The sequence below is a fragment of the Ostrinia furnacalis genome, unplaced genomic scaffold (genome assembly GCF_004193835.3).
Source record: "Ostrinia furnacalis isolate ACB-3 unplaced genomic scaffold, ASM419383v2 OfSCF2432, whole genome shotgun sequence".
Lineage (NCBI taxonomy): Eukaryota > Metazoa > Arthropoda > Insecta > Lepidoptera > Crambidae > Ostrinia > Ostrinia furnacalis.
The window spans coordinates 271,386-285,685 of record NW_021132671.1 but is presented as its reverse complement, the minus strand read 5'-3'; the positions used below and the strand labels follow the sequence as shown (position 1 = coordinate 285,685).

The 14,300-nt window shown below is 36.4% G+C and overlaps 1 protein-coding gene across 2 annotated transcripts in view; it reads right to left on the bottom strand.

Annotated features, from left to right (window-relative positions):
- Positions 1-10,364: 10,364 nt before the first annotated feature.
- Positions 10,365-14,300, bottom strand: part of LOC114355610 (WD repeat-containing protein 47) — a 43,350-nt gene continuing 39,414 nt past the window's right edge. For both annotated transcript variants that reach the window (XM_028308551.1, XM_028308552.1), the window contains one exon: positions 10,365-12,067. In XM_028308551.1, the coding sequence (XP_028164352.1) occupies positions 11,922-12,067 (146 nt within the window). In that variant the 3' untranslated portion in view covers positions 10,365-11,921. The remainder of the gene's footprint in view (positions 12,068-14,300) is intronic.

Here is a 14,300-nt window from a genome sequence, read left to right as displayed (position 1 = left end):
GTTTAGAACATTTACAAGACAGGCCCTGACTTTAAATCTAGCTTTGAGTAGGCAATATTTTGTAATACGAATCCAAGAAGACGAAATACGATACCGACTACAATAGGATGTGTCAAGTTATAAGCAGCAGTAAGCCGGCAGAAACTGAGGGGCTTTATTGTGTCAGTCTGTCGACTCTAAGCCGCAAAACGACGGCTAATCAGAGCACTACGTATCTTCAGGTGAGCAGCTAAGCAAACTAAGGAACAGAGCGTATGCATCTGACTATTACATTTCAAATTCAAAGTAGGCTACATCTGCACCTGAAGATTTAAAATCAACTAGACCAAAAGATTTGACGACTGCTTGCGAAATCATCACAATATGTCTATAGAACCTTGTATTGTCTTCTGTTGCTAAATATATTAACCGATTTGTTACGGATGGCAGAGCTGCCATGCCATGACTTTTTTGCGTGTAGCGTAAGACACGGGACCAATGGAATTTTTAAATCGATGATAACTCTTTCAAATTAAGTTTTAGAGAGATCCACCCAGATTACCCAGAACAAAACTTGCTCCATTTTTTACGTAAATCAAGCTTGTAGCCTTTCGTTTCTGGTAATTGTATGATTTCTACAAAAATAGGGGTAGGTAACCAACTTCTTTGAAACCACTAAATAATTATACATTAAATAATATTGATAAATAATAAATAGTATTGTTCAAAATGTTGAAAAAGGACATTGTGTAAAAACACATACGTTACTGGTACAGTCAGCGTCAAATTGTTCGTGACACCCAATTAGCCAAAAAGTTCACTACATGTCTTTGTTTCAATTGGAATAAGGTCGTTTTGTCAACTTTTTGGTCACTGGTGTCACGAACGATGTTGGCGACATCAAACCTTTTTTATATTGTATTTTTTACTTTTTATAGTTTTTTTCTGTTTCTTTTTTTTTTTGATACGTCTTGTTGAGTTTTTATAAGATAAAAAAGTGAATACACAGTTGTTTCGTAAAGTTTCGTGTTTTCTCTTTAAAATTAGCTATTCCCATACACACGAGGGGCACACTTAGGTTTTTACTTAGTGAAATTAATACCCACAACATATTTTTATTTGACGCTGACTGTAGGTACACTAAGAGCAAACCGTATTGGGAAAGGAAAACAAAAAATACCAAAATTAAAACAGGAGAATCGTGTAGGCACCTATATATATAAAAAAGAGCATTTACTGGAAACAGTAAAGTAATTAAACGCGATAATCGACCGGCTACATTCAAGGATGGAACTTACGTCAATAGCGTGAAGAAATTGCAGTAATAATTTCAGGCCTAATAATTAACATATTAAACGAAATGTTAAGGGCCTGGGTTTTTAGGCAGAGCACAATATCTAAAATAGCTCACAAAATACAGTACCTATTCGTCGAATAACGACACTATCGTTAAAACAAACGCTAACATCATTCAAGTTTCCGATGCTTCCATAGATATGAGAACATCAGAAGTCCCCAATCAAATTATTATGCACCCATGATAATGATACCGTTTTCCCTATCACTTATAATAAAGCACTGATTGAAATGAAAGAAAGTTTCAACAAATTCGCATCTATTTTAGAAGCACATCTTTATCAAAAAAAGCTATTCAGATTTTTAATAATTCCATAAAACAAGTTACTACAGACCAACATGACCAGCATTCAATTTACAAAAATTAAAAAAAAAACTGTCACATGATAAAAATAGTAATAAGAAAATATTGTAAATTGAAGAAATAAAAGAAAAATCGGCGTACAATTATTTTCAGCCATAAGGCATAAGAAATGCATGTAAAAAAGATAAAAAAAGAATACCCCTTGAACAAAAATCCTTGAAAAAATATCAGGGGAAATGAGCCGAATAAAAAAAAAAGAAAAACAACCTAACCTTACCTAACCTAACCAACCCTCGCGCATGGCCCCCCGAGCCGACCGGCCACGTTTTCGCGTCGCTCCGCTTCAAAAATTCAAAGTGGTGGGTTTTTTGACGCAAAAATACCCGAGTGCAGTACCAAAAGTTCGGCGATTTTACCACGGACCCGTTAAAGAAAACCGCGTGTGAAATAGTGCATTTTTCGCGAAGTTATGAGCGAAAAACTATTCTTTTCTCCCGATTTTGAACTTCGCGAGTGAACGCCGCGCGTTTTGTCGCGGTGACCTGCAGTTTTGGAACTGCTAAGTTGTGCCCAGCATCAGTGTCCTGCTTCCTACCAAGTTTCGGATTTTTCCGCCAGTAAACGGCCGAGATATGGACACTTTAAGGATTTTCATACAAACCAAGTGCGGATTTTTCCACCACCAAGGTACGTGAGTGACATACTAAAAGTTGTGCAAATTCACCCCAATACTGTCAGTGAAAACCGCGAGAAAATTGGTCAAGTTATAGCGAAGTTATAAGCAAAAACAGTTTCCACTTCCGAGCCGTGAACTTCGCGAGTGAACGCCGCGCGTTTTGTCGCGGTGACCTACAGTTTTTGAACCGCCAAGCTGTGCCTGGCATCAGTACCCTGCTTCATACCGAGTTTCGGATTTTTCCGGCTGCAGACGACGGAGTAATCGTCACCCAAAGTTCCCCATACAAACTTGACCTGGTGATCGCTGCAGCCGGGGAGCCGAGTCCTGGAGAGCTGACCACTGGACCCCTGGAAGAACCCCTGAAGGCCGCCCTGAAGCTGGAAGTCAGTAGCAGGTTCATCTTAATTTTTCCACAATTTTGTGCAAACCTGTGTTGCCAGTTAAAATAGGCCGGGCGCACACGAAATATTATTTGTGTCATATGTTTTAGTTTTCGATGTTTATTGCCTTGTGTTTTCATGTATATTAAGATAAGTTAGGCCGGGCGCACGCGACCCAGTAGTTTTTGTACATTGTCCATAGTCCATAGTTAGGTTTTAGTTATTTCTCTTTGCCCGATTCACGTACTTATCGCCGAGCTAGTCGGCGCCCAATTCTCGAGGGTTCGTTTACTGCGACTCTCCCTGACGTGTAATAGCCATGGTGCTGAGCAGATCCCCGGCACGTGTACAGCCGACATCTGCAACCGAACGATAAAAGCCAAAGGAACCAAAACAGAATACAGGCAGGTCGAGATTCAGCTTCAGCACCTACCGCAAAAAAAATAGAAAAAGGAAACATGACCTAGCTTTTAACATCTCATACAATATAAATAATGCACACGTTCCTTAAACTATTTCTCACTCACTCTTCTATAATATAAAAATGAATCGCAAGATGTGTTGGTAAGCGCACAACTCCTCAACAACGCCTGGACCAATTTTACCAATACTTGTTTTAAAATGTTCGTTGAAGACCAAGGATAGTTTTTACGGAAAGATTTGCGAAATTCAACCCCTAATGGGATAAAACGGGTGTTACGAACGACCTCTTGTTGATAGTATGTCACTTTCTATCTTCCTGTAATTATATTCCTTTATTCCCTATTATATTGCTTTCCTTTCCCTGAGCCTGGGTTATCGTTTTATTCCTTTCTATCCCGATTCTCAACATTTTGGCTACGCATAGCCCACACGGAGCTCCCCTCACGATGCCGCACGCGACCCCGCACCAGTCGCGACCGCCTCCACGGCGGCCGACGACGCGACTTTTGTTACAGGATCATCTTGTTCATCGGCTACAGTTTACAGTTCGGCGCGCGAAAAAGCGCATTTAAAATCTACCGAAGCCACAGAGCGTGAGCTTGAGCTGCAAGCGGAACTCGGAATATAGAAGCTGTTCACGCCGACATCACTAGCGCCGGGTGCGCGCGCAGGCTCATGACATAATGTGCTGGGTGCGCGCGCAGCTTAGGGCGCACTCATCAAAGTAACTCCGCGCAAGGCGGAGCCATTTTAGCATATTAATTATAATTGTAATATTTCTGCAAACTGGAGTAAACTCCATTATTATATTTATTTCAAGAGCGATTTCATTGTTAGCCGGCTCCCGAACAGTTGGCGACCGTGACTAAAAAAGAAGACTGCAACTTCGAAGTAGAAGTATTCCAAGCGGGGCACCAGGGCTTGGTCTGAGGGATTGCATGGAGGCACGCGCTGAGAAGCGCATCGTCTGCGAGGGAAGTGCTCGTTTCCATTTCGCCATTTTGTCACGTTACCATCGTAACCATATTTTGTTTTAGATTTTGATTTGCAAAAAATATTAATTTATTAATTATTATCACAGCATCCTTTCTTACAATTTGGAAATTCCTCAGAAATTCGTAGCTTTTAAATGGTGTAGGGGGAATTTGATAAATTAGTTAGAAAACGGAGTTCTATTAAGGGAAGGTTAACAAATTGAATCAATATAAAAATATTTTAGAGAAAGTAGAATTTCAAACCTTCACTACCGTCAAAATAAGGGAAATTAAACAGCGCATTTAGCTAAATGTGAAGAATTAACGGCTGAATTTTCGGCTTTGCAGGGAAACATAGAGGACTGCTGTGACAGTGAGGTAGAATTAGCTAAACAAATAGACGAAAGAGAGAGCGTAGAAACAGGAATAATACATGTTACGGCCTTTGTAAAGGACTTATTTGAAAAATTAAAAGGCATATGACAACAACCATGAGGAGCAACCACCATCTTGCTCTCATGGAGGGCTTTAGTCTATAAAATTGCCCACAATCTTCCTATGAAAGGATCGTTAAGGGATCGCGAGTTATATATTATATTAACTAATGACATGCGAGTATATAAATAAATATCATTGGTAATAATTACAATTGCAATTATTTAACAGCTTTTAGATCCATTTATTTCCAGTTCAACAATTTTGCCGATCCATTTTATATTTCTAGTTATTTATTTTATTACGTATTTACGTTGATTGTAGTAACTCCGCGCAGGGCTCTCCGGGCGCGCCTATCTTTGCGTGACAAGGTAAATCTGCCCTTGTTGTTAACGTGCCTATTTTAGCGCAACCCGAAGCTGCTACCGAAGAAGTGCCGACTACCCCTGCGCATCCCGGCCGTTCCGCCTATATGGTTGCCGCGCCCCTCGACCCAACCCTCCTGCCGGCTGCTCTCAGAATCCCGCACGAACCCGTGTGACCTGTCCGCACGCCCAGCCCGGCGTTGATGACGTCGAGCTGCGGCGCCCCAGCGGAGGTAAATAAAAGTAATAGGGTGATTGCTATAGTAATTGGCCTGTACATAGTTATTGGCCACCTTGGCTTAAATAAAAATAAACAAGCATATGTACGTTATTAAGAGTGGAAAAGAGACACAAATACTTTATCTGAGCAATACGCTGTCCAATGTAGTATGTCAGAGTAAGAACAGATGGCACTCTAAACAGCAGAAGCTTTCTTTCGACAACGAGTCGTCCGAGTAGCCGCATGCTTGTCAAAATTTTAAGGTAAATATTTATGAATATTGTTCGTAATTTAATTGTTTTTGCTTGTTATAGTAATTTTACTGTTTTTTTGTAAAGAGATAAATGGTAGCTTATGTAGATAGATTAAGTTACTTTGTTAGAAGAAGGAGACAGTTATCTTTGTCACAATTGTTACAATGTTACTGAATGTACTGACGATGATGAGATAGATGAAGAAATCGATAAGAGTGATACTGATGACGAATTCTTAGCTAATCTTACGGAAAGACAAAATGAGTTAGGATTACAAAGCGTGAAGTTTCATTGATTTTTATGGTTTTTTTTTTCGGTGGCTAACTGTACTTCTAGGAGCCAATTACTGTGATTTTGGGGCCAATAGCTAAATTTAATGTGATCTCTGATATTTTTAAAATTATCATTGTAATTCTTATCGTATAACACCAAATAGGTACTAGCTTAAATAGCAGCAATACTGTTTTCTCATAATAAAATATAAAAAGTAAACAAAAGTCGAGTTTTTGTTACATTTTACACAAGTTAACTTACACAACGCTCTTAAAGGGCCAATAACTGTAGCAATCACCCTACTCTTTCAGATTTCTTGATTTTAGCTCAAACTATCCAAAATCTGTTTAATAACAAAGATAATTCTGATAGGCATTTACCTAATTTTGATTACAAAATCTATGATTGGCTTGCTTTCAAACGAGCCTACGACGCTTCTGCGCCGTCTTATAGTCCTATTTCTCGAATAAATAAAGCGTTGTTTGGCCCAGCACGAGATACGGTTGGTGCTCTATTATCTACAGCATACGACCCTAACGAAATTATTTCTGTTCTAGAGTTACACTATGGTAGGCCTGAACTTATTGTTCTTCATCCTTTTGTACCCTTTGCACCACCGGCCTGCACCACTGGTGGTGCAAAGGGTATTTTTAAATCCCTCTTGCACCACCAAAAAATAGTGCTGTGCTACCATCGACTGTAAAACTAGTAGTAGGCTGTAAAATACTTAATAATTTAATAAATTGTTATGAATAAATTAAAACCTACCTAAAAGTTTTAATTTATTTATTGCAGTGCAATAAACGCATTGAATCTTCGAGAGGAATTCTTGGCGGGAAATTGAAGCATCATGTTCAGCAGTTTAGTTTTTTTATATTTGTGTTTAGCCTAATAACATGATGTGTGAGGCTTGGCTGTATGCATAGAACAGCGTTTAGGAGTTGTTTACCTTTCATCATCACCTCATCAACATACAAGACACAAATACTTGAAAGACAAGAATAAAATAATATAAAAAACTTAACACGTGCCTATAAACATTTCACTTCAGGCCCACGATACCCTGGGCCTACATACAACGAGTAATTAGTACCAGGGCAGCATAACCATAAAGGAGCTATTTTATGATACATGTTTATTTATCGGGTCAACCAAGAATAAATTTGATATAGCTCCTTTATGATTATGTTGCCCTGGTACTTTACCTGGTACTAATTATTCGTTGTATGTAGGTATGAATGCGTGTCCAGTAGTTTTTGAGCCTATTCAGTACAAACAAACAATCAAATCTTTCCTCTTTATAATATTAATATTATATAGATTATAGATATCGTTTTACAGTTAATATGGTAGCGCTGCACTATTGGTGGTGTAAAAGGGATTTAAAAATACCCTTTGCACCACCAGTGGTGCAGGCCGGTGGTGCAAAGGGTACAAAAGGGTTCTTCATAAGGTAGCAGCTGTCCGGTATCGCCCAAGGTCAACATTGAAGGTAGGGATTTACATTTCTTTGCCGGCCGTGTACGCAGCTGCGTTTCCGTTATGAAATTCCTCAATCTACCTAGAGTCGCCAGAACTTTTCAATTCACTTTTACTGAAATTGACTCCCGCGTTGCGTTTACGGTGGAAAGATTATGCAAAGACTCGCTTTCAACGCTCGTCTTGATTTCACACAAGGTGGTTTAGAAAATCACCTACAAAATCTGATATTCTTCAAAACTTTATATTAATGGAACTTGGCAAGGAAAATGATTTAATTTTGGATTGCACGATAGAGTACATTATGTGATATGATAGGAAGATTCATTAATCAGCAATCTCAAAAGCTCTCATTGATGTCCGTCGCCCAACTGAAATTTCTGACGAGGAATGGACAGCGCTTGAAGACATCCATGAAAATCTTGATTACAGTTGAAGCCATTTGTCGAGAAGATGCAACTTTAATCAGTGCGGACGCTGCTATAAATTTTGCTTTGAAAATTCGTTAAACCCACACAACTAGGTCGAGTTCTCCATGAAAATCTTACCAAAAAGATTCAAACAAAGACGGCTTCCAATCGCTAGTCTTATGCAGTATTTACACGAACCTAACGAGTATTACAATGATGACGGGTATGATGCAGTTCTTTATCCACGCTTAACCAATGGTCGGTTACAGGGAATGATATTAAACTTTATGCTTAAGTACGATTCTGCTGCAGTGACTTTGGAAGTGGAAACAGGCAATGATCAGGATAAGACTACTTCAAGTATTCAAGTTACTGACGGCGAAATAAATGTTCACATCAGACTTCTTAGAGAAGGTTAGAAATTTGTTCGTTTGTTTAGAAAATCACCTACAAAATCTGATATTCTTCAAAAATTTATATTAATGTAACTTGGCAAGGAATATGCTTTAATTTTGGATTGCAAGACACGATGGAGTACAGATATGATTGGACGATTCATTAAATCAGCAATCTTAAAAGCTCTCATTGATGTCCGTCGCCCAATTGAAATTTCTGACGAGGAATGGTCAGCGCTTGAAGACATCCTTGAAAATCTTGACATTATTAAAGTTACAGTTGAAGACATTTGTCGAGAAGATGCGATTCTAATCAGTGCGGACTGCTATAAATTTTGCTTTGAAAAATTAAAAATTGTTACACAACTAGGTCGAAATCTCCATGAAAATCTTACAAAAAGATTCAAACAAAGACGGCTTCCAATTGTTAGTCTTATGCAGTATTTACACGAACTTAACGAGTATTTCAATGATGACAGGTATGATGCAGTTGTTTATACACGCTTAACCAATGATTTAACTTTATGCTGAAGTACGATTCTGCTGCAGTGACTTTGGAAGTGGAAACAGGCAATGATCAGGATAAGACAACTTCAAGTATACAAGTTACTGACAGCGAAATAAATGTTCACATCAGACTTCTTAGAGAAGGTTAGAAATTTGTTCGTTTGTTTCGAAAATCACCTACAAAATCTGATATTCTTCAAAAATTTATATTAATGGAACTGGCAAGGAAAATGCTTTAATTTTGGATTGCAAGACACGATAGAGTACACTATGTGATATGATAGGAAGACTCATTTATCAGCAATATTAAAAGCTCTCATTGATGACCGTCGCCCAATTGAAATTTCTGACGGGGAATGGTCACTCAGCGCTTGAAGACATCCATGAAAATCTTGACATCATTAAAGTTACAGTTGAAGCCATTTGTCGAGAAGATGCGACTTTAATCAGTGCGGACGCTGCTATAAATTTTGCTTTAAAAAATTGAAAATTGTTACACACAACTAGGTCGAGATCTCCATGAAAATTTTACGAAAAGATTCTACAAAGACGGCTTCCAATTGCTATGGTCTTATGCAGTATTTGCACGAATCTAACGGGTATTTCAATGATGACGGGTATGATGCAGATGATTATCCACGCAAACCAATGATCGGTTACAGGAAATGATATTAAACCTTATGCTGAAGTACGATTCTACTGCAGTGACTTTGGAAGTGGGAAAAGGCAATGATCAGGTATACTTCAAGTATTCAAGTTACTGACAGCGATGCCCAATTAGAATTGATTGATCAACATCTAAACAAAATTAATTATGATGCAACTGTAAGAGGATGACTTCAAGTCAGGACATTAACACACTTCTTAAAGTGGATATTATTATGTTGCTCTATGAGAACGGTGGCGATCGTGGTCAACTGCCATCTAAACTCTATCAATAGCTTCGTTCAGTGAAGCCCTGAAGCCCACAAGTGTGGGAAGTGAGCGTGCCTTTTCCGCAGCTGGCATAATATGCAATAAAGCTTCGGACAAGACTAAACAACAAAACCATAGATTGTGTCTTTTCTGAGGACGCAACAGCAAAAAAAATATTAATACTTTAAAACCATTCTAAATGTGAATTCAAAGTCGACAAGGTGATACATACAGACACAAGCTTTTTACTTTATGATAATTATATATTAAAAATTGAAACTCTAATTTTCGTAAATAATGATTATATTCTTAAATTATAATGGATATACAAGTTAAAGAAATTCGGTTTAACAAAGATATTATTATTATTACTATATAAATTTTTGATGATTACGTAACGGATAAAGGCCTGTTAAATACAATAACTCAGCATAAACTATTGATTAATTTATACATAATACATAAAATATATGTTATAATTTTAATAATACAATTTTATAGCAGACATAGCACAAATGTAATAATAAAATAAGTCATGTCATATTAAATCGCATAAAGTATTTCAAACACTACTTAATGTAAGCACTTGTTTGACAAGAATGTTTATAATATTGAATAATTATAAGCCACATTACGTTTATTTTTTTACATCTTATATATTTTAATTTGTGCACAGTCCATCAACTTTAAATTGTTATATAAAGATTGATAATTAGAATTATTAAGTAACATTATAATCTTTAAGATTGGAAATTAGTGTATAGTCTTTTTCACCTAAGATGATCCGTATGACGTTTCGAGTTTGAAAGATTTAGAGATGTCACATAACTAAACCATAGCGATTTATCTATCGATTTTTTTCGAAGAGNAGACTATAGTTAACAAAACACTATTAAATGTTTTACACTTCTAAAGACGTTTAGTAAGAGTATAGTTGTTTATTAATATGTTTAACTTGTCTTTTGCTTAAACTTGACATTGTTAAATTAATGGTCTTGTTTACAATATTAATTTGATGAGCAACTTATTAATCACTTTTGTTATAAAAGTAACAGAACTTAAACCCTTCTACAATCCTTTTTAATTTTAAAATCACAATCATATTTCCAATCCTCTTATCATTTTAATTGTACCAGTTTAGAAATGAATCATATTTTTGTAATCAGATAAGTTTTTGTAGCAGTTAGTAGTACTGAACCACTGGGTGTATTTTTACTTTATTTTCATTATTTGCAGGAGCATCAAAGACTTACTCGTTTCACAAGATACTATCATAAACGTAATAAATAGGTTCTAAAGAGTATGTATGTATTATGTAATATTCACTAATTGTGACATTTTAATCACTCGTCAGCTATTTGCTTTTTTAAATATTTACATAAAATGTATTGGTTTAAATAAGTATTTGTAATCGGCTGTCGTTAACGACGAGTTCAGCCTAGTCGACATCGACTATACAGGGCGATGCTGCATAATGAGCACACACAATAAAATTGATTCTACTGCTAAAACGCTACACTTTCTACGGGATCAATATTGAATTAAATTAACGATTATTTATCGCTGAAAAGATTTTTTCCGTCTGAGGAGCAGTCACATTATGCAGAATATCCCTTATATTTTTTGTTCGGCCATTATCTATTCTACACAAATGTTTTTAAGTATATGTTTATTTCAGTCCTTTGTTCGCACTTTGTGAAGTGAATGATTAATAAATAGAATACCATCATACCATCGGGCCATCATTTTAAAGCTCTCATACGGGATTGCAGTTTGAGCGAGGTTCAAAACGCCCCGCAGTAATCACATTTTAAAGCCCGTTAAATTATATTGCAATACGTAATAACTTAGAGGCGGTTTCGCGTTCTATAGGTACCTACGTAATTGCTGCCCGCCAAACGATTGTATTAGCTTCGAATATACAGATTCTTCTAAGTTTATTAGTTTGATTTTTATCTTGAAAAGAAAACCTCGCACTCTTTTAACTTAAACGATTAATTGTTTTTGATACTAATTTTGACATATTATTCGAGATATACTTAAAGTAAACACTATAAGATTTTTCAGAGCTCACTGTAATTTTTAATTATTTCCACCGATGTTTGAGTGTTACGGTTAGTCCAGATAAACAATTTGATTCGTTGTATCTAATGTGATGTTTTTCTTACCTCGTAAAAAAACAAATACCAAATTATCCTCAATTCGGATATCACTTAGCACGACTTATACGTGTGACGACAATAGTCTAATAAAAGATGAGTATTATTGTGTTAGCAAGAATCTATGTTTTTATCAGTTATATTAACCTCTTTTTAGATATTACGTAAAACATTTACCTTATAAGCTAAACACAAATGAGATGAGGCTTTAACGACACTAGTTCATAATACAAATTCAATATAGCAACAATATAAATAAATTACGAACATTTGCGTACGCGATGACGTTGAAAAGCCGCTACTTAACGAATGTTTTTTTAATAATTTTAGACTTTTATTTTAACGTAATGTCGTTGGGTCGGTACAAAGTCGCGTATTGTATGTTTCGGGTGCCGTACGTATTGCGTACGCATACTAAACTGGCGGTATGGTCCAGAGGACGGCTGTCTTGTCCGCCGAGGTGGAAAGGAAGGAGAAATCGTCTGGATGCCATCTTGCCGATATCACCTTGTCCGGATGCCGCGCCACGGGCACGCTTGGCAGGGCGCAGGTTAAGTCGCCTGAAACAAACGCGATCTGTAAGTTACACTACAATACAAAATAATGTTACAATATACGCGGCACGGATTTTCAGCGCTCGGCCAATGAAAACTTTGTGCACCGTTTCTTTCGAATATAACATACATTTATTTCAATAGAGTACATATTCTTTGAATATTTTTGTGACAATAGTCGCAGTAGGCCATAAAAACATGTTTTTGCTAATGAAAACAAAACATAATGTGCATGTTTCCCTGACGGCTCAAGATCCGTGCAGGGGACTATACATTAATCCTTAAACCTATATCATCAAAAATTTTGGGAATAACATACATCCTATTGATAGGGGACCGGACGCTATTCACAAATAATCCTTTGAATTAGGAGACCCAAACACTATATCCTTGAATTTAGTCATAACGAATATTTGGCTTTTTCGATGAAAAACATAACGTACAAGTGACGTTAAACGTTAATAAAACTTTATGAAGAAACAAAGAGTTTCGACACGTCATAAAATCATCTCAGTTGACTGGTGGTGGTTAATAATAACTGCTAAACTTATGGCTTCCGCGATATTTTAGTAAATATCCGCCATTAATGGCTTATGGCACAGAAATGATTAAGATTTTCTAATTACATCTGACAAACGATACTAAAAATGCAGGTGACTATCAGCTTTTGCTGACTTGGTTTTATTTTATAGGCCACACACCCGATTTGTCTCATTATTGGGGAATGCACTATGTATAATGAGTAGAGTCTTATATTAAAAGGATGCCAATGATTTCAAAGTCACCCTATATTTTTCCGACGTTTTGTTTTAGCCTGTCTTTTCCATTATCTATCGGACAGCCTACAAACAATATCATTTTGCAAGAGTTGTTAAAGGTATGCTTGTGAGACTGTCGTGAAGCCGAGTAACGAGGTCGCATTTTTCTTCGTTTAAAAAGAGGTTTACAGAGACCTCAAGTAGAAGATGATTTAGAAAACAGAATAAACCGATCTTCTACCATTATAATTTGAGGCCCCAAGTTACGCTATTTCAGAATAGGATGTATATTTTTGTGATGACGAAACACCGCCAGCGGCGGTCCTTCACACAAAGGCTACCAAAAAATAAAATTGTACTGTTAACATCATTTAAACACAAACGTTATTACAACCGTATATTAACAAACATTATTAATATACGGTTGTAAAAGGCAATACCACTTTGAATATTGTGCTGCGGGCTTGTTTTTTTATATTCAATAGGTTTGTTATGTATATAGAATTGTTTGCGACGCAAACTTGCGAAAAAACCAAAAGCGGCAGTTCCCTGTGACTTAAAATAAAATCTTCAAACCCCTTTAAATTTTACTTTTTAATTAGAACGCTAAGGGGCGACCGCTCATTAATTATACATTGTGGCAAAGATTTTTTTCAGTAAACAAATTTCGTCGCAGGTTTTCCTCATAAACTTTCCCAAAATTCAGTTAATTTTTGTTTCGTAGAAGAGCGAAAGCAAAATAAATGCTTTGAAAGTATACTCCATTTATGCTTGATAACGATATAATAAATCAATTTGACTATAAAGTTAAGACTTTCTTTTAATATATTATTAAAATGAGATATTGTAAAACATGCTTTGTATGCGCTCCTGACTTGAATATTGTTCTAATATCATCCATTCGTTATTTATAATCGTTAAACAGTATGCTGAGATTGTATTTTACACCTTATTAAAATATTGCTGACTACATGTATTTCTACCGTGCGTGTGCATTGTAGTCAATATTACATATAAGTCATTAAAATGTGATGTTGTGATAACAATTTTCACCAGAAAATAATTAACCAAGTAATTACGATAGCAATCTATCAAAATGGCGGACATGCCACTAATCGAAGATTTTCCAGATGCGCGAACATTCGCGAACGGGTTGTTTCGTATTCATCCTATGACGTCTTACTCGTATCTCATTTCTACACTCATCCTAAACTAGTATTTATAGGTCAAGATAGTAAATTATTTTATTCATTCGTTACTTATCCCAAGGTGAATATTCCAAAAACAAGTTTGGATAGCAAAACAATATTTACATTTTGTACGCAAATTCACTGAACACTCAAATGTAAATAGGAAAAAATAGCGAGTGTGTCGTGTGAAAGTTAGTACATTATGCATCTTTGACTGCATAATGCATTTCCGACAATATGCGGATTTGTTATTTTGCGATTGAACGTTCTGTGTGTAAGCAATTGTGTACA